The 20,086-nt window shown below is 36.3% G+C and overlaps 1 protein-coding gene across 11 annotated transcripts in view; it reads left to right on the top strand.

Moving 5' to 3' along the window:
* Positions 1-20,086, top strand: part of KIAA1328 (KIAA1328 ortholog) — a 350,349-nt gene that overhangs the window by 123,051 nt on the left and 207,212 nt on the right. For all 11 annotated transcript variants that reach the window (XM_040479015.1, XM_040479016.1, XM_040479014.1 and 8 more), the window contains one exon: positions 721-848. In XM_040479015.1, the coding sequence (XP_040334949.1) occupies positions 721-848 (128 nt within the window). The remainder of the gene's footprint in view (positions 1-720; positions 849-20,086) is intronic.

The raw sequence follows: 20,086 nt of genomic DNA, 5'->3' as shown, positions 1-20,086 counted from the left end.
TGATGTTGGGCATATTTTCTTGTGCTGCTTGGACATATGTATATTTTCTTTTGAGAAATGTCTATTCAAGTTCATTGCTCATGTTTAACTAGGTTAGATATTTCCTTACTGTTGAATCATACAAGGTCTTTATGTATTCTGAATACCAGTCCCTTATCATCTGTATGATTTGCAAATATTTTCTCTCAACCTGGAGGTTGTTTTTTTAATTTCCTAATAGTTTCCTTTGAAGCAAAAGTTGTTCTGTGTGTATGCTTTTTCAAAAATTTAAGTCCAATTTATTTATTCTGTGTTTTCTGTGCTTTCAGGTGACCATTGCCTAATCCAAGGTCATAAAGATTTACTTTCGTGAGTTTTACCATTTTAGCTCTTATATTTAGATCAATGATCCACATCCAGTTAGTTTTTGTGCATGGGGTGAGATAGGAGTCTAACTTCCTTCTTTTGCATGTTTTTTTTTTCATTCAAATTTAAAGATTTGAGAGAAAAATTTCTCCTCAAATAGGATGACCATTGCTACTCTCTTTGTGAATTATTGTTTTCATTTTTTTTTTTTTTTTTTTTTTTGGTGGATATATGTACTGTGTTGGTCTACTTGCACTGTCACCAAATATGGTTGCATTTTTGGCTCTCTTTTGTTTACTGGAATCTGAAAAGCAGCACTGATAGATGCAGTTTGAATCAGTTTATTCATTTTTTTCCCTTAATTTGCAATCTCACCTCTTCAGCTACAATATAGAGAATGCCAAGAACTTCTCAGTCTCTATCAGAAATACCTATCAGAACAGCAGGAGAAGCTCACCATGTCCCTCTCAGAACTTGGTGCTGCTGGAATGCAGGAACCACAGGTAAGCAGCTTTATTCTTACCTTTTCTTGTCTTGAATGGATCAGCAAGATGTCATAAGTCATTTGCCTTTATTGTATCGAGTCCCAGTATATACCGTTGTCTTAAAACATGCAAATATAGCATGGGATTGAGTTAGTGTCCTTTACTTCTTTTTTGTTTTTTCACCTCCTGTTCCTGGGGCCCAGAGGTCAGGAATGGTTACTTGAAGCAGGCTGTGGGTCAGTGAGAAGCTCCTAGTTATATGAAAGTACAGCAGGAATAGTAAAGAAAACCCCATTGCTCTGTTGCTTAATGAAGATCAGGTGGGCTGTTACGCATTGTCCTTACAGAAAACACTAATGAGCCTTTCCTAACTCATGTTTACGTTTTTAGAATAATAGAAGTGACTTGGTGACTCATAAAATCTTAAATTGTAGAAAATTGAAATATTTTGCATGATTTCATGTTTGCATGTATGTATAAATCACATAAATATAGATGAGACTTTATATATAAACATCTATATATACATATATACATATCTTCAAATGGTGTATATTGTGTAATTAAATGACTTTTCAGAACCCTACCAGTTGTGATGCGAAACAAGCTCTCAGCCTCTCGCCAGTGATACTTGTTGTCTTTTCATATCCAAGTGAGTTTAAACCTTCAAGTGAAGAGGACAATAAATCTTACACACTGAAACATCGCAGAAAAAACTGCAGTAGGGTCCAGGCCATTGCTATTAAGTATTAAAGGCTGGGTAATGTGCTAACATGTTGCCTTCCCCTTTGAATACTATCAGATCCTGTGAATGGTTTCTTACAACGCTTTTAAGGAACATCATTGCTGGTCAGCCTAGAGACAGTGATCTCAGATAGGTTCGGAACTGGACCAAGAATTTGCAACAATGTGGATGCAATCATGGAGGGGAAAGGAATGAAAAGAACAAAAACAAACAAATAAAAATACTTACAGAGAGGGAGGCAAACCATAAGAGACTCTTAAATACAGAGAACAAACTGAGGATTGATGGGGTGGGAGGCAGAGGGGCAGGGAAAATGGATGATGGGCATTGAGGAGGGCACTTGTTGGGATGAGCACTGGGTGTTGTATGTAAGCAATGAATCATGGGAATCTACTCCCGAAGCCAAGAGCACACCATATACACTGTATGCTGGCTAACTGGATGATAAAATATATATACAAAAAAAATTGGGGTCAAGAAAATTTCAGTTATGAACTTAAGTTTAGACATATGGAAAGGTTAAAATAATATAATAGTAATAACTTGCTGGAATGTTGTGTAGCTCAGACTTTCGGCATATCCTTTTTTTTGAAGTCACAACATTTATAAGAAATGGCCTTGTCTACGGCCATACCACCCTGAACGCGCCCGATCTCGTCTGATCTCAGAAATGGCCTTGCTCGGCTGGCTCAGTCAGTAGAGCATTGATCTTGGGATTGTGAGTTTGAATCCCACATTGGGCCTAGAGATTACTAAAAACAGATAAATAAACTTAAAAAAAAGGAAATGGCCAAAGTGTGAATGGTTTATTTGTATTCTAATTTGAAATATTTTCTTTTGCTCTGTTTTCTAAAAAACCTACAGTGTAAAATGAGGCAGAGGAAAGTGGCAGCTAATCTTGATATCTGGATCCTATCTGGAAAATCCTATCTGGATTTTCCCTGCCACTTGGAAAACAGGGCAGACAGGATTTTTTGTTTGTTTGTTTCTTAGCGGGCAGGGGAGAGGGGCAGAGGAAGAGAGAGAGAGAGACAGAGAGAGAGAGAGAGAGAGAGAGAAAGAAAGAATCATAAGCAGGCTCCACTCACGGTGTGGAGCTGGCAGGATGGGTGATCCCAGAACCCTGGGATCAGGACCAAAGCCTATATCAAGAGTCTGACACTCTGCCTGCTCAACCCACTGAGCCACCCAGGCATCCAGGGAAGGCAGTTTTAAAGGTGGTCCTTGTCTATTGTTTTTGGGTGGGCTAGAGAAAATTGTAGCATAAAGTATCAGATTTCTGACCTTTGCTTTTGTATTTCCACTCCTTCCCGCTGCATGGCATAGTGTCAGGGACCACAAAAGTGAAGGGCAACCTATTTGGCAGGCGTATTAGAGGGGAAGGAAGGTTTTTTAATTGCCAGTTTAGAGTCTTAGGACCTTAAGGAAATAGACTGAGTTTAAGGTCTTAGGACCTTGAGGAAATAGACTGAGAGTGAAGAAATAGTCACTAGAGGGCTCTAAAGACATGTATGGGGCACTAAAGACTTCTAGATAAGGAGGGCTCACTCTTTTTATCTACTTCTGAAATTGGGGGAAAATAAAACTTTCTTAGGTATTACTGTTCTAGTGTTTTATGTTTATGCTAGTGATTCTTGGAGGTTTCACTAGAGACCTATCATAATTAACACCGACTCTCTAACCTTAACTTTGAGGAACAAAACTGAAAAAATCACTAATACTAGAATGAAGATGTTGGCCAAGTATTTACAGAGAGCATCCTAAAAAGAGAAATTTTGACTTTTCATTTAGACTTACTCATGAGAAAATTTTAAAACCATGTTTTCTGGAAGTGCCTGGTAGTTAAGTCATTATGTCTTATATGCAACGAAAATGAAATTGAGGCCACTTATAGGCTCTGCCATTTGACTTTAGAGAGGAAATAAGTTTCTTTTTGGATGCTGAGTAGAGCTTGCTTCTTATGGTATCTGCTTTGTTCTTTGTGATAGGCTTCTCTTACCTGAACGAAGGTAAACACCTTGTCATTCCCTCTCATGGGAATTGGGTAACTTTGGTCAACAGTTTTATTTTCTGTCAGGAGGGGCGTCATTGTGATGACTCTGAGCCTGAATGAAGATGTGGTAAAGTTAAATGTCCCCTTGATGTGCTCACAAATAGGCTTTGCTCATCTTTATCACAGCACCTTTCTTGTTCTTTTGTAATCATTGTTTAGTTACCCTTCTCCTTCATCAGGCTTTTTTAAAAAAAAAACAGGCATCCTATTGGATTGGTCTTTATATATTCAGAACCTATCACAGCATTTGGTTTAACATTTAATTTTTATTTAACAAATACCTATATGGTACATATTGGGTGCCAGTTCTCAGCTCAGAACACATAGTAAATCATGTAGCCCTCATAATAAACCAGTGAAATGAGCCCCACTTTACAGAGGAAGAAGCTCAGACTCATTCAGAGAAGAGAATGATGACTTACCAGGTCAGGCAGGTGACAAGTTGGCAAATCAAGGTGTGAACCTAACTAGTCTGAATCCATAGTTTCTTGAAGAAAGACAAGAAAAACTTGAGCTACCTAAAAAAAAAAAAAAAGTTGAAAATTCCCTTTAGATGCCCCTGTTTCCATGATTAAATCTTTTTTTTTTTTTTTTTTTTTTCTAATGTTTATTTATTTTTGAGAGAGAGTGCTGGGGGTGGGGGAGAAGCAGAGAGAGAGAGAGGGAGAAGAATCTGAAGCAGGCTCCAGGCTCCAAGCTGTCAGCACAGAGCCCAACACAGGGCTTGAACTCATGAACTGTGAGATCCTGACCTGAGCCGAAGTCAGACACTTAACCCACTGAGCCACCCAGGTGCCCCTGACATTCGTTTTTTTAATATCAGAGCACTAATATACTAGAAATGGTAGGAAACTCTTTATTTGCTTTTACTGTGAACAGCCACAATATCAGGGAAACATTAAATTTTATTTGTTCTGAAAATAAGGGTTTTTTTTTTTTTTATTTAACTAATCTCCAGATTTTGTGATGGAGATGGCAGAAGTTCATTTTGCATGAGGCATTTACTTGACTTTAAGAGACTTATTCTGTTTCTTCTTTCATTGTTTGCCATCTGGCTCAGGTTGCATATTATAGGTTTTGCTTATAGTTTTATTAAATCCACAGTTCTCAGAAGAATGCCCTAGCTTGTGATTTTCTTCATTGATTTCTACCATTTCCTTGAAAAGAGATTACTCCATTTACAAGGTGACTTTTTCCCTTGTTTTTCCCTCATTCTCTTTCTTGCTGTGCCTCAAAGATGAATTTTCTAATTCATTCAGCCTGGATTCATTATGGATTCTAGAAATGCTTTTCACTTGCTCTGTTGAGATTAAGATATTTCACTGATGTGTGTCCGTTATTCCATTTCCCTATCTTAAGAAATAATACTTACCCACAATATAACTTTGGTCTTGGATGTGGAAGGATCTAGTAACCATAGTTTTGACCAATGTACATTTTAGAATATAGCTTTTCTTACCACAATTGAGTGTTTGACAGGCTCTACCATTTTTGAAGTGTTACATAGCAGTATTTCTAAAGTATTCTTTAAAGTAAGAGAAAGCCTAGGCAGCATTTTGAGTAGCTTCTCCCACTGTCATTCAAAAGTGTTGGTATGCAAGCCTACCTTACTATTTTTTTTTTACCTCTCCTTTTTTTTGTCAAAAAGATATAAAAAGGAAGATTTGGTATCTTTTTGAGATTTCCCCTTTTCAATAAAATGGATAAACTCATCATTACTTTTCAGCCAAGGTCAATAGATATTAATGAATCTCTGCTGATCTGATCTGGTAAAAGGCCTTTTATAGAAACTTTTCCATTTTGTCCATGATGACTTGTTCCATGTTTCTTAGTTTGAATCTGGGTCGTGTACTAAACAGAATTTGAAATATATGAAAGATAAATCATTACTGAGTACATGTTTAATGTTTTTTGGTAGTTCCTATTGTTGTCAATATAGTTTTGTTAAAAGAGTTTTTGTTGTGCATAGGGCATAGAACTACTTCCTGTTCTGTGATTATTTTCAGGCATTTTTTGTTTGTTTGTTTCTTTAGGTGCAGTGTTTTTTATGCATATTTTACGCACCTGAACTTTTGAACACTGGCACAATATATCATTTAGTCTTATGTAATGAATAGTAAGCAGAAGTATTGTCTTTAAATGAGGATAAAAGTATCATTTTTATGGTGCATAAATCCTTAACAAAAAAGAAAAAATCTAGCAGATATTCTGAGATTCAAGTGACTACAGAATCAAGAGATCCTAGAATAGTACCTAGAGCTGTGCTTTTCAGAGCCATATTAAGACCATTTCAAAATGTCTGGGTGTCTTGCTGGTAAATTCAGTGTGCTTCTAGAGCTGCTTCCCAAATCCACCTTAACAGTAGTAACCTTAAGTCAAGAAATAATGCTCATCAATAAAATATATACTTTTAATAGCCAAGGAAAAATATAAGAAATGCTACCCTTGACAGGTAGGTGAACTTCATAAATTTCTATTATTATATGTTGCAAAGAATCTCTCTTCAAGGGGAATTAATATTAAAGTGTGGTCCAATGGTATGAATCATAATGATAATGAAGGTCTCAAGTCCAGGCAAACTTTGTTGACTGCATATGGCCTACTGTGCATGAATTTTGAATCCTAAGATGACTGTGCCTATTGAATTTTGGTGCCACTGTGAACAATATTTTACTTTTCAGTATGTTTTGCCCATTATTTATTATGGTCTTTTTATTATTTATTCAGACAACTATACAAATTATTATAGACCATTTCCTACCATTTTGAGAGGAGAGATCAGTCTTTATATACTCCATTGAAAGTCCTGCATACCTAAATCAGATCTTCAAATCAGGCTAAATTGAATAATAATAAATAATTACTTGGTGATATACTATAAGCCTCTTAAACACTGAAAACCAAATCAACATGAAAGACGTATATTTACTATTGTGTTAATTTTTTCAAATCAAATTGCTTTATAATTGGTACTGAGTATACAGTCTTTCACATACTTGGATATTACACAATTAGTTTCAAACCAGGAAGTCTATTTTTCAGTGCAATCTAGACATTAATACTTGGCTATTAACTTGAATAAATAGGCTTTCTACTGGTAGGTTATAGATTCAAAATTAAATCTCAAAAGTATTTAAACTGATAATGTAGTATTAAAAATGTTAAACTTTGTATGTTCTCTATATTAGATATGATTGGGATACATGGTCAAAATATGTTGAACAACTTAGGTTTATGATCAATCTTTTTGGAGTCAATTTTTACTTTGTATCTGACTTTTTGACATTATTTCTCAGTCCTACATCTCAGAAGTCTATTTAATTTCTTTCAAGTGGCTCTAAGACTGTGCTAGCTGTCATAGGGCATGTAATAGGAAAGAGAATCTAATACTAAACAGATTGTCTCATTACTACATGATTCCACTTATATGAAATGTTTAAAATAGCCAAATTCTTGGGGTGCCTGAGTGGCTTAGTCGGTTAAGTGTCCAACTCTTGGTTTTGGTTCAGGTCATAATCTTGTGGTTCGTGGAATCAAGCTTTGCATTGGGCTCCACGCTCAGTGTGGAGCCTGCTTGGGAATCCCTCTCTCTCTCTGTCTCTCTTTCAAAAATAAACTTTAAAATAAAAAAATCAAACTATTGTAAACAGAAAGTAGAATAATGGATGCGCTGGGGGGTGAGGTGGGGAGAAGGGGAGTTAGTTTTCAATGGATACGGAGTTTTACTTTTCCAACATGAAAAGGTTCCAGAGTTCTGTTTTACAACAATGTATATGATAAACACTAGTGTGTTGTACCCTTAGAAATGGTTAAGATGGTTAAATTTTGTTTGTGGTTTGACTACAATTAAACATAGATTGTCTCAGCCCAGGTTTGAATGAATTTTTACTCATGGAACAGAAAGTCTTGATCTGCAACCAGTTCCATTGACTGCAGAATAGAAGCAGACAGAGTAGTAGTACTTGATTTTGCAGAGTTAGCATCAACACGTTCAGATACGACGTCTAAGTGCAGGAGAGAGGCAACTGGGTCACATTTTATTACTACACTGATAATCAGTCTACTATCTATCTGCACTCTGCCAGAGCTAGGCTTTTGTTCAAAGGACCAAGGTACCAGCTGGAAGAAATCCTAAATACCCTTTCCCCCATTTTGGATGGGAATACTGACATTTATATATCAAATGTTACTGACAAAGATATTTGACACACCCTCCAGGTAAACAGATAATACTTCAAAAAGTATAGTATTTGGCTGTCCTTCTATTTATGGACTCAGACCTTCGCATAACTTATCTTCCTGCACGTGCCTGTTAACTAAGCTATATTTCAGACACCCTGCTGCCTGATTTTTATAGTTTTTTATTATTCAGTGAACATTAAATTATTTCTTCCCTTGTTAACTTTTTAGTTGAACCCTTGCTAACCTGTTTTCTGCTTCTTTCAAATTAATGTGATTTTGGGCCTTAGTACATTATTTGATTGGTTAATCTTGTCATTATAGTAATAACATTCATTATCTGATTGAAATGTTAAGACTCATGTCAATGTGTAAAGATTAACTTTCTCATATCAAAAAAAAAAAAAACTGGAACAGATAGGTAAAGGTGGAATTATTGATTTGGCAGATGTCTGTTGAATGCCTATGTGCTTACTGTTTTGAGTGTTCTGGGTATAGATCCTGCCCTCATGCATCATATAATCTCAAAAGACAATTTAACAAGGAAAAGGAAATTAAAATTTCAGAAAATAACAAGGCTATGTGATAGAGTGGATAGGGCATACATGGATGAGCCCTTTGAGAATATTATAATATAAAAAGAAAATCAGAGGTACAACATGCTTATTGAAAGAATAAAACTCAGTAAGAGGAAAGGCACATAAACAGGTCATGAGAACAGTTTATGAGACCAGCTTGGCATCTCCAAATAATGATTAATGCATAAGTATGAGAAAACTTAATGTGTCGGGAAAAAGAACCACCAAAAGAGGAAAAATCCTTGGAACTTACTGCATAAGGCTGTGAATTGATATTGTTTCTACCAGCCAAAATGACATCAGTACTCAGGAGGGTATTTTCTCAGTAGAGGGCAAAAGTAGCCCTAGACTAAAGGATGCTGTGGTTTTCCCTAAAAAAAGCTGAAAAACAATATTTGGCAGGACATATTTTCAAGTTAACTGCACAGAAAATAAAGCATAAAGTGTATTTATCACTCAAGAATAAATACCGAAATATCCAGCAACCAAAAAGTTAAAATTCACACTGCTTAACGTCCAGTCAAAAATTACTGAAAACAACAACAACAACAATTACCAGCCCTATAACAGGGGGAAATATAACCCCAAGTGAGACAAAATCCACGAAAACCAACCCAGAAATGACACAGATTATACAATTAATAGACAACAACCCTAAGGTTATTTTTACTGTATTGCAACACATATTTTCAAGAAGTTAAGGAAACATGAGCTTGTTAACTAGAAGCAATACATATTGTTAAAGTCTTAAATCAGACTTGTAGAGACTAACTGCAATGAAAAATAAACGGGAAGGCATTAACAGGGAATTTAACATTGCAGAGGAAAAGATTAGTAAAATAAGGACACAGTAATGGAAACTACTGAGAATTAAACAGAGACAGAAGAAGAAGAACAAGAAGAACAAGAAGAAGAGACTGAAAGAAAAGGAACAGAGGCTAAGTTAGCTGTAGAACTTCAGACAGCCAAATATATGTGTAATTGAGTTCCCAAATGGGCTCCGGGAGAGGGGCAGAGTAGAAAAGAAATATTTGAACAAACAATGACCCCCAATTTTTCCAGTATTATGAAAACTATAAACCCACAGATCCAAGAGGATTAGTCAATTAAAAGCACAAAATAGATGGAGAAGACTCTATGAAGTCACATCATAATCAAATTACTTAAAACCAAACCAGTGATAAAGAAAAATTCTTAAAAGCAGTAAGAGGAAAAAAAACATGGCACATAAAGAGAAAGATGAAAATGAAAGCAGTTTTTGTTTGTTTGTTTGTTTGTTTTTGGTCAAATAATACAAACCAGAAGACAGTGGAATGAAATCTTGAAATTACTCAAAGAAAAAAAAATTGTCATTAGAATTCTATACTGAACAAAAAGTATCTTTCAAAACTGAAGGTGAAATAAAGACTTTTTGGACAATGAAAGCTCAAAAAAAGTCTTCATCCACAAACCTGCATTACATGAAATGTTAAAAGAAGTCTTTCAAACCACAAGAAATAATATTACATAGAAATATAGATTTATATAAAATAATGAATCCTAGAAATGCTAATTATGTGAGTAAATATAAAATAACATTCTTTGTATTATTAAGGGTAAGTTTGTATAAGAATTCTTTGTTTTATTATGTTTAAGGGTAAAATATATATTTTTAAGAAAGGTAATATACCATGGAGTTTATAATATGTAGAAGCAAAATGTGTAACAGTAGTACAAAGACTAGGTGAGGATAATTAACATACTATTGGAAGGTTTCTTATACAATATCTGTAAAGACAAATATCCTTTCAAAGTAGACTATGATAAGTTAAAGGTACTTGCTATAAACTCTAAATTAGTCCCCAAAATAATATGACAAAAAATTATAGCTATTAACAGAGTAGATTGAATGGAATCAAAAAAAGTAATCCAAAAGGAGTCAGAAGAAGAGGGAAAAGGGAACAAAAAATCTAAGGGACAAATAGGAAACAAATAGCAAAACTAAAAGTAAAAAGTTGGGGGAAAAAGGTGTACCATACTAATATTAATAAAAAGAAAGTTGCACTCACTAAGTTAATATCAAATGATTTACATTTCAGAGCAAAGAATATTTCAGAAAAAAGGTCATTTCATAATGCTAAAGTATTCAATTCATCAAGGCAATATAATAATACTAAATGTTCATGTACTTAATAACAGTTTCAAAATATGTGAAGCAAAAAATGATAAAACTGCAAGGAGAAATGGATACATTGACAATTTTAGTCAGATATTTTATACGCTTCTTTCAATAACTGGTAGAACAATTTAGCAGAAAATTATTAAAGGATGTAAAGAACAAATTACATTAGCCAATTTGATGTGACTTTTAAAGAAAACACCCAATAGTCTAATGCAGTTTTTTCCAGTATACACAGATGTTTGATAAGGTAATTTGTATTCTGCATCATAGAACAAGTCACAATAAGTTTAAAATAATTCAATTTATTCAGGGTACTTCTGTGACCACAATGGGATTAAATTAGAAATTCACAACAGAAATTTGTCTCTGATATCACCAAGTATTTGTAAACTAAATGACAAATGTCTAAATAACCCATGGGTCCTAGAAGAAATAAAAGGAGAATTATAATGTATATTGAATCAAAGTGAAAACACAAATATCAAAATTTGTGGGATACAGATAAAGCAGTACTTAGAAGCATATAAGATTGTCTATATCAGAAAAAAAAACATTTCAAATAAATTATCTCAGCTTCTGCCTTAAGAAAGTACAAAAAGAGAAACTAAGTCCAAAGTAAGCAGAAAATAAAAAAGTGAAGCAGAAATCAAGGAAATAGAAAACTAAAAAGACAGAAAGTCATTGAAACCAAAGCATGGTTCTTTGAGAAGATCCATACAGTTGGTAAACCTCTAAGCAGACTGGTCAAGAAAAAAAAAAAAAAAGAGAGAAGCCACCAATTATCAAAATTGAGAATGGAATATATAGCATTACTACAGTTTTTACAGATGTTGAAAGGAAAACAAGGTCGTTTAATGGACATCTTTATATTGGTAAATTTGCCAATTCATATAAAGGACAAATTCCTTGAAAAACACAAACTACCAAAGTTTACTTAACTAGAAATAGATAACCTGTATAGCCTTATAATAGTAATTGATTTGAGGCTAAAGTCTTCCCACAAATAAAACATTAGGCTCAGATGAACTCACTGGTAAATGCTATCAAATGTTACTATTCATTTAAGAAATAAATACTATGAAAAGAAAACTACAGGGCAATATATCTGATGGACATAGATGCAGAAATCCTCAGCAAAATATCAGCAAACTGAATTCAACAATACATTAAAATTATCATTCACCATGATCAAGTGGGATTTATTCCAGGGATACAAGGGTAGTTCAGGTTTGAAAATCCATGTGATAAATTAACAAGAGGAAGGGTAAAAAGCATCTGACAAAATACAACATCCATTCATGATAAAAACTCAAGAAGGTGGGTTTAGAAGGAACATACCTCAACATAATAAAGGCCATATATAAAAACAGAGGAACAATACTTTTATTCAGCACAATACTGGAAGTCCTAGCTGGAGTGGTCAGACAAGAAAAAGAAAAGGCATTCAAATTGGTAAGAAAGAAGTAAAATTGTCACTATTTCCAGATGACATGCTGAATATAGAAAACCCTAAAGACTCCATTAAAAAAAAAACAAAACAAACAATTAGAACTGATAAGTGATTTCAGTAAAGTTGTAAGATACAAAAGTAATATACAGAAATCTGTTGTGTTTCTATTCACTAATAAAATATAAGAAAGAAAAATTAAGAAAACAATCTCATTGTCATTTACAATCACACCAAAAAGAATAAAATACCTAGGGATACATTCAACCAAGGAGGTGAAACACCCACGCTCTGAAAACTGTAAGACATTGATGACAGAAACTGAAGTTGATACAAACAAATGGAAAAATATACTATGCTCATGGATTGGAAGAATTAATACTGTTAAAATGTTTCTACTACCAAAATCAATCTACAGATTCAATGCAGTCCCTATCAAAATTCCAACAACATTTTTCACAATACTAAAATTTGTATGAAACCACAAAAGACCTTGAATAGCCAATGTAATCTTGAGAAAGAAGAGCAAAGCTGGCGTTATCACAATCTCAGATAGCAAGATAGGCTACAAAGCTCTAATAATCAAAACAGTATGGTACTGGCACACATAGATCAGTGGAACAGGATAGGGAAATATACCCATGCTTATGGTCAATTAATCTATGACAAAGCAAGAATATACAATGTGGGAAAAGTCTTTTCAATAAATGGGGCTGAGAAAACTGGACAGTTACATGCAAAAGAATGAAGACTTTCTTACACCGTACACAAAAATAAACTAAAAATGGATTAAAGACCTATGTGAGACCTAAAACCGTAAAACTCCTTAAAGAATACGTAGGCAATAATTTCTCAGACATTGGTCTTAGCAACGTATTTGTCTCAGGCAAGGGAAACAAAAGCAAAAATAAACTACTGGGCCTACAAAAATAAAAAGCTTTTGCACAGCAAAGGGAACCATCAGCAAACAAAAAGGCAGCCTACTGAATGAGAGAAGATATTTGCAATGATAAGGGATTAATATCCAAGATATGTAAGGAATTTATGCAACTCAACATTAAAAAAAAATCCAATTGAAAAATAGGCAGAGGACCTGAATAGATATTTTTTCAAAGAACACGTACAAGTGGCCAACAGGTACATGAAAAGATGCTCAATATCACAAATCATCAAGGAATTACAAATCAAAACCACAATGACATATCTACGTAACACCAGCCAGAATGATGTCAAAAAGACAAAAAATAACAAGTATTGGTAGGATGTGGAGGAAAAAGAACCTTTGTGCACTGTTGGTGGGAATGTAAATTGATGCAGTCACTCTGGAAAACAGTATGGATTTTCCTCAAAGAATTAAAAATAGAAATACCATATGATCCAATAATTCCTCTACTGAGTATTTACCCAAAGAAAATGAAAACACTAGTTCAAAAAGATCTATGCACCCCTCTTTATTGCAGCATTGTTTACAATAGTCAAGATATGGAAGCAACCCAAATGTCCATAGATACACAGATGGGCAAAGAAGATGTGGTACACACACACACACACACACACACACACACACACACACACACACAATGGAATATTACTTAGCCATAAAAAAGAATGAGATCTTGCCATTTGGATCTATAGGATATTATGTTAAGTGAAATAAGTCAGAAAGAGACAAATACTATATGATTTCACTTACATATAGAATCTAACAAAACAAACAAAAGAATAACAACAAAAAGTACTCCTTTTTAATGTTTATTTATTTTTGAGGGAGAGCACACATGAGAGTGGTGGAGGTAAAAAGAGAGAGGGAGTCAGAGGATTTGAAATGGGCTCTGCAATGACAGCAGAGAGCCTGGTACGGGGCTCGAACTCATGAACCGCGAGATCATGACCTGTGCAGAAGTCAGATGCCTAACTGACTGAGCCACCCAGGTGCTTCCCAAAACATTCTTAAATACAAAGAATAAACTGGTGATTGCCAGAGGCAAAGTGAGAGGGGGTGAGCTAAATAAGTAAAAGGGATTAAGTGGTATAAACTTCTAGTTATAAATAATTCATGGAAATGAAAAGTACAGCATAGGGAATATGGTTAATATTGTAATAATGTAATAATGTTGTATGATGATAGGTGGCGCCTACACTTACTATGATGAGCACTGAGTAATGTAAAGAATTATAGGGGCTCCTAGGTGGCTCAGTTGGTTAAGCATCCGACTTCGGCTTAGGTCATGATCTTGCAGTTCATGATTTCAAGCTCTGCATTGGGCTCTGTGCTGACAGCTCAAAGCTTGGAGCCTGCTTCAGATTCTGTGTCTCCCTCTCTCTCTCTGACCCTCCCCTGCTTACATTCTATCACTCTCTCAAAAATGAACACACAAAAAAAAAAGAATTACAAAATTACTGCGTTGTTATCTCTGATAAGTATATGTTTGTCAAAAGAACGTCAAATTACTTGAGGCAACAAATGATAGAAATGTAAGGAGAAATAGATGAAACACTAAGCTACAGATTGAATGTTGGTGTACTTCCAAAATTCGCAAGTTGAAACTGATCCTCAATGTGATATTATTTGGAGATGAGGCCTTTTTTTTTCAATATGTGAAGTTTATTGTCAAATTGGTTTCCATACGACACCAAAAGGTTCCCTCCTCAGTGCTCATCCCAAAAGGTTCCCTCCTCAATACCCATCACCCACCCTCCCCTCCCTCCCACCCCCCATCAACCCTGTTTGTTCTCAGTTTTTAAGAGTCTCTTATGCTTTTGCTCTCTCTCACTCTAACCTTTTTTTTTCCTTCCCCTCCCCCATGGGTTTCTGTTAAGTTTCTCAGGATCCACATAAGAGTGAAAACATATGGTATCTATCTTTCTCTGTATGGCTTATTTCACTTAGCATAACACTCTCCAGTTCCATCCATGTTGCTACAAGGGCCATATTTCATTCTTTCTCATTGCCATGTAGTACTCCATTGTGTATATAAACCACAATTTCTTTATCCATTCGTCAGTTGATGGCCATTTAGGCTCTTTCCATAATTTGGCTATTGTTGAGAGTGCTGCTATAAACATTGGGGTACAAGTGCCCCTATGCATCAGTACTCCTGTATCCCTAAGGTAAATTCCTAGCAGTGCTATTGCTGGGTCATAGGGTAGGTCTATTTTTAATTTTTTGAGGCACCTCCACACTGTTTTCCAGAGTGGCTGCACCAGTTTGCATTCCCACCAACAGTGCAAGAGGGTTGCCGTTTCTCCACATCCTCTCCAGCATCTATAGTCTCCTGATTTGTTCATTTTGGCCACTCTGACTGGTGTGAGGTGATATCTGAGTGTGGTTTTGATTTGTATTTCCCTGATGAGGAGCGACGTTGAGCATCTTTTCATGTGCCTGTTGGCCATCCGGATGTCTTCTTGAGAGAAGTGTCTATTTGTGTTTTCTGCCCATTTCTTCACTGGGTTATTTGTTTTTCGGGTGTGGAGTTTGGTGAGCTCTTTATAGATTTTGGATACTAGCCCTTTGTCCGATACGTCATTTGCAAATATCTTTTCCCATTCCATTGGTTGCCTTTTAGTTTTGTTGGTTGTTTCCTTTGCTGTGCAGAAGCTTTTTATCTTCATAAGGTCCCAGTAGTTCATTTTTGCTTTTAATTCCCTTGCCTTTGGGGATGTGTCAAGTAAGAAATTGCTACGGCTGAGGTCAGAGAGGTCTTTTCCTGCTTTCTCCTCTAGGGTTTTGATGGTTTCCTGTCTCACATTCAGGTCCTTTATCCATTTTGAGTTTGTTTTTGTGAATGGTGTGAGAAAGTGGTCTAGTTTCAATCTTCTGCATGTTGCTGTCCAGTTCTCCGAGCACCAATTGTTAAAGAGACTGTCTTTTTTTCCATTGGATGTTCTTTCCTGCTTTGTCAAAGATTAGTTGGCCATACTTTTGTGGGTCTACTTCTGGGGTTTCTATTCTATTCCATTGGTCTGTGTGTCTGTTTTTGTGCCAATACCATGCTGTCTTGATGATGACAGCTTTGTAGTAGAGGCTAAAGTCTGGGATTGTGATGCATCCTGCTTTGGTCTTCTTCAAAATTACTTTGGCTATTCGGGGCCTTTTGTGGTTCCATATGAATTTTAGGATTGCTTGTTCTAGTTTCGAGAAGAATGCTGGTGTAATTTTGATTGGGATTGCATTGAATGTGTAGATAGCTTTGGATAGTATTGACATTTTGACAATATTTATTCTTCCAATCCATGAGCACGGAATGTTTTTCCATTTCTTTATATCTTCTTCAATTTCCTTCATAAGCTTTCTATAGTTTTCAGCATACAGATCTTTTACATCTTTGGTTGGATTTATTCCTAGGTATTTTATGCTTCCTGGTGCAATTGTGAATGGGATCAATTTCTTTATTTGTCTTTCTGTTGCTTCATTATTAGTGTATAAGAATGCACCTGATTTCTGTACATGGATTTTGTATCCTGCGACTTTGCTGAATTCATGTATCAGTTCTAGCAGACTTTTGGTGGAATCTATCGGATTTTCCATGTATAATATCATGTCATCTGCAAAAAGTGAAAGCTTAGCTTCATCTTTGCCAATTTTGATGCCTTTGATTTCCTTTTGTTGTCTGATTGCTGATGCTAGCACTTCCAACACTATGTTAAACAACAGCGGTGAGAGTGGGCATCCCTGTCGTGTTCCTGATCTCAGGGAAAAAGCTCTCAGTTTTTCCCCGTTGAGGATGATGTTAGCTGTGGGCTTTTCATAAATGGCTTTTATGATGTTTAAGTATGTTCCTTCTATCCCAACTTTCTCGAGAGTTTTTATTAAGAAATGATGCTGAATTTTGTCAAATGCCTTTTCTGCATCGATTGACAGGATCATATGGTTCTTATCTTTCCTCTTATTAATGTGATGTATCACGTTGATTGATTTGCGAATGTTGAACCAGCCCTGCATCCCAGGAATGAATCCCACTTGATCATGGTGAATAATTCTTTTTATATGCTGTTGAATTCGATTTGCTAGTATCTTATTGAGAATTTTTGCATCCATATTCATCAGGGATATTGGCCTGTAGTTCTCTTTTTTTACTGGGTCTCTATCTGGTTTAGGAATCAAAGTAATACTGGCTTCATAGAATGAGTCTGGAACTTTTCCTTCCCTTTCTATTTTTTGGAATAGCTTGAGAAGGATAGGTATTATCTCTGCTTTAAACGTCTGGTAGAATTCCCCTGGGAAGCCATCTGGTCCTGGGCTCTTTATTTGTTGGGAGATTTTTGACGACTGATTCAATTTCTTCACTGGTTATAGGTCTGTTAAAGCTTTCTATTTCCTCCTGATTGAGTTTTGGAAGCGTGTGGGTGTTTAGGAATTTGTCCATTTCCTCCAGGTTGTCCAGTTTGTTGGAATATAGTTTTTCATAGTATTCCCTGATAATTGCTTGTATTTCTGAGGGATTGGTTGTAATAATTCCATTTTCATTCGTGATTTTATCCATTTGGGTCATCTCCCTTTTCTTTTTGAGAAGCCTGGCTAGAGGTTTATCAATTTTGTGTATTTTTTCAAAAAACCAACTCTTGGTTTTGTTGATCTGCTCTACAGTTTTTTTAGATTCTATATTGTTTATTTCTGCTCTGATCTTTATTATTTCTCTTCTTTTGCTGGGTTTAGGCTGTCTTTGCCGTTCTGCTTCTACTTCCTTTAGGTGTGCTGTTAGATTTTGTATTTGGGATTTTTCTTGTTTCTTGAGATAGGCCTGGATTGCAATGTATTTTCCTCTCAGGACTGCCTTCGCTGCATCCCAGAGTGTTTGGATTGTTGTATTTTCATTTTCGTTTGTTTCCATATATTTTTCAATTTCTTCTCTAATTGCCTGGTTGACCCATTCATTCTTTAGTAGGGTGTTCTTTAACTTCCATGCTTTTGGAGGTTTTCCAGATTTTTTCCTGTGGTTGATTTCAAGCTTCATAGCATTGTGGTCTGAAAGTATGTATGGGATGATTTCAATTCTTGTATACTTATGAAGGGCTGTTTTGTGACCCAGTATGTGATCTATCTTGGAGAATGTTCCATGTGCACTCAAGAAGAAAGTATATTCTGTTGCTTTGGGATGCAGAGTTCTAAATATATCTGTCAAGTCCATCTGATCCAACGTATCATTCAGGGCCCTTGTTTCTTTATTGACCGTGTGTCTAGATGACCTATCCATTTCTGTAAGTAGAGTGTTAAAGTCCCCTGCAATTACCACATTCTTATCAAAAGGTTGCTTATGTTTGTGAGTAATTGTTTTATATATTTGGGGGCTTCTGTATTTGGTGCATAGACATTTATAATTGTTAGCTCTTCCTGATGGATAGACCCTGTGATTATTATATAATGCCCTTCTTCATCTCTTGTTACAGCCTTTAATTTAAAGTCTAGTTTGTCTGATATAAGTATGGCTACTCCAGCTTTCTTTTGACTTCCAGTGGCATGATAAATAGTTCTCCATCCCCTCACTCTCAATCTGAAGGTGTCCTTAGGTCTAAAAGGAGTCTCTTTTAGACAGCAAATAGATGGGTCTTGTTTTTTTTTAATCCATTTTGATACCCTATGTCTTTTGGTTGGTGCATTTAGTCCATTTACGTTCAGTGTTATTATAGAAAGATATGGGTTTAGAGTCATTGTGATGTCCATAGGTTTCATGCTTGTAGCACTGTCTCTGGTACTTTGTCTCACAGGATCCCCCTTAGGATCTCTTGTAGGGCTGGTTTAGTGTGACGAATTCCTTCAGTTTTTGTTTGTTTGGGAAGACCTTTATCTCTCCTTCTATTCTAAATGACAGACCTGCTGGATAAAGGATTCTCGGCTGCATATTTTTTCTGTTCATCACATTGAAGCTCTCCTGCCATTCCTTTTCTGGCCTGCCAAGTTTCAGTAGAGAGATTGGTCGCAAGTCTTATAGGTCTCCCTTTATATGTTAGAGCACGTTTATCTCTAGCTGCTTTCAGAATTTTCTCTTTATCCTTGTATTTTGCCAGTTTCACTATGATATATCATGCAGAAGCTCGATTCAAGTTACGTCTGAAGGGAGTTCTCTGTGCCTCTTGGATTTCAATGCCTTTTTCCTTCCCTAGATCAGGGAAGTTCTCAGCTATTATTTCTTCAAGTACCCCTTCAGCACATTTCCCTCTCTCTTCCTCCTCTGGAATACCAATTATGCGTATATTATTTCTCTTTAGTGCATCACTTAGTTCTCTAATTTTCCCCTCATACTCCTGGATTTTTTTTATCTTTTTCTCAGCTTCTTCTTTTTCCATAATTTTATCTTCTAGTTCACCTATTCTCTCCTCTGCCTTTCAATCCGAGTCGTGGTTGTCTCCATTTTATTTTGCAGCTCATTGATAGCATTTTTTAGCTCCTCCTGGCTGTTCCTTAGTCCCTTGATCTCTGTATCAGTAGATTCTCTGCTGTCCTTTATACTGTTTTCAAGCCCAGCGATTAATTTTATGACTATTATTCTAAATTCACTTTCTGCTATATTGTTTAAATAGTTTTTGATCAGTTCGTTAGCTGTTGTTATTTCCTGGACATTTTTTTGAGGGGAATTCTTCCGTTTCGTCATTTTGGATGGTCTCTGGAGTGGTGCGGAACTTCGGGGCACTTCCCCTGTGTGTCTTGAATAACTTGAGTTGGTGGGCGGGGCCGCAGTCGGACCTGATGTCTGCCCCCAGCCCACCGCTGGGGGCCACAGTCAGACTGGTGTGTGGCAGTGTGTGTGGCGGGATTCACTGTGGGGTGGCGTGGCCCGTCTGGGCTACTTGCACAATGCCAGGCTTGTGGTGCTGGGGATCTGGCGTATTAGCTGGGGTGGATTGGCAAGGTGCATAGGGGCAGGAGGGGCAGGCTCAGCTCGCTTTTCCTTTGGTGATCTGCTTTGGGAGGGGCCCTGCAGCACCGGGAGGGAGTCAGACCCACCGGAGGGATGGATCCGCAGAAGCACAGCATTGGGTGTTTTCGTGGTGCAAACAGGTTTCCTGGCAGGAACTGGTTCCCTTTGGGATTTTGGCTGGGGGATGGGCGAGGGAGATGGTGCTGGCGAGCGCCTTTGTTCCCCGCCAAGCTGAAC

Source organism: Herpailurus yagouaroundi, unplaced genomic scaffold (genome assembly GCF_014898765.1).
Source record: "Herpailurus yagouaroundi ecotype Mexico unplaced genomic scaffold, PumYag 142, whole genome shotgun sequence".
Taxonomy (NCBI): Eukaryota; Metazoa; Chordata; class Mammalia; order Carnivora; family Felidae; genus Herpailurus; species Herpailurus yagouaroundi.
The sequence above is the reverse complement of the archived record's forward strand: the minus strand, read 5'-3'. Positions and strand labels throughout refer to the sequence as shown.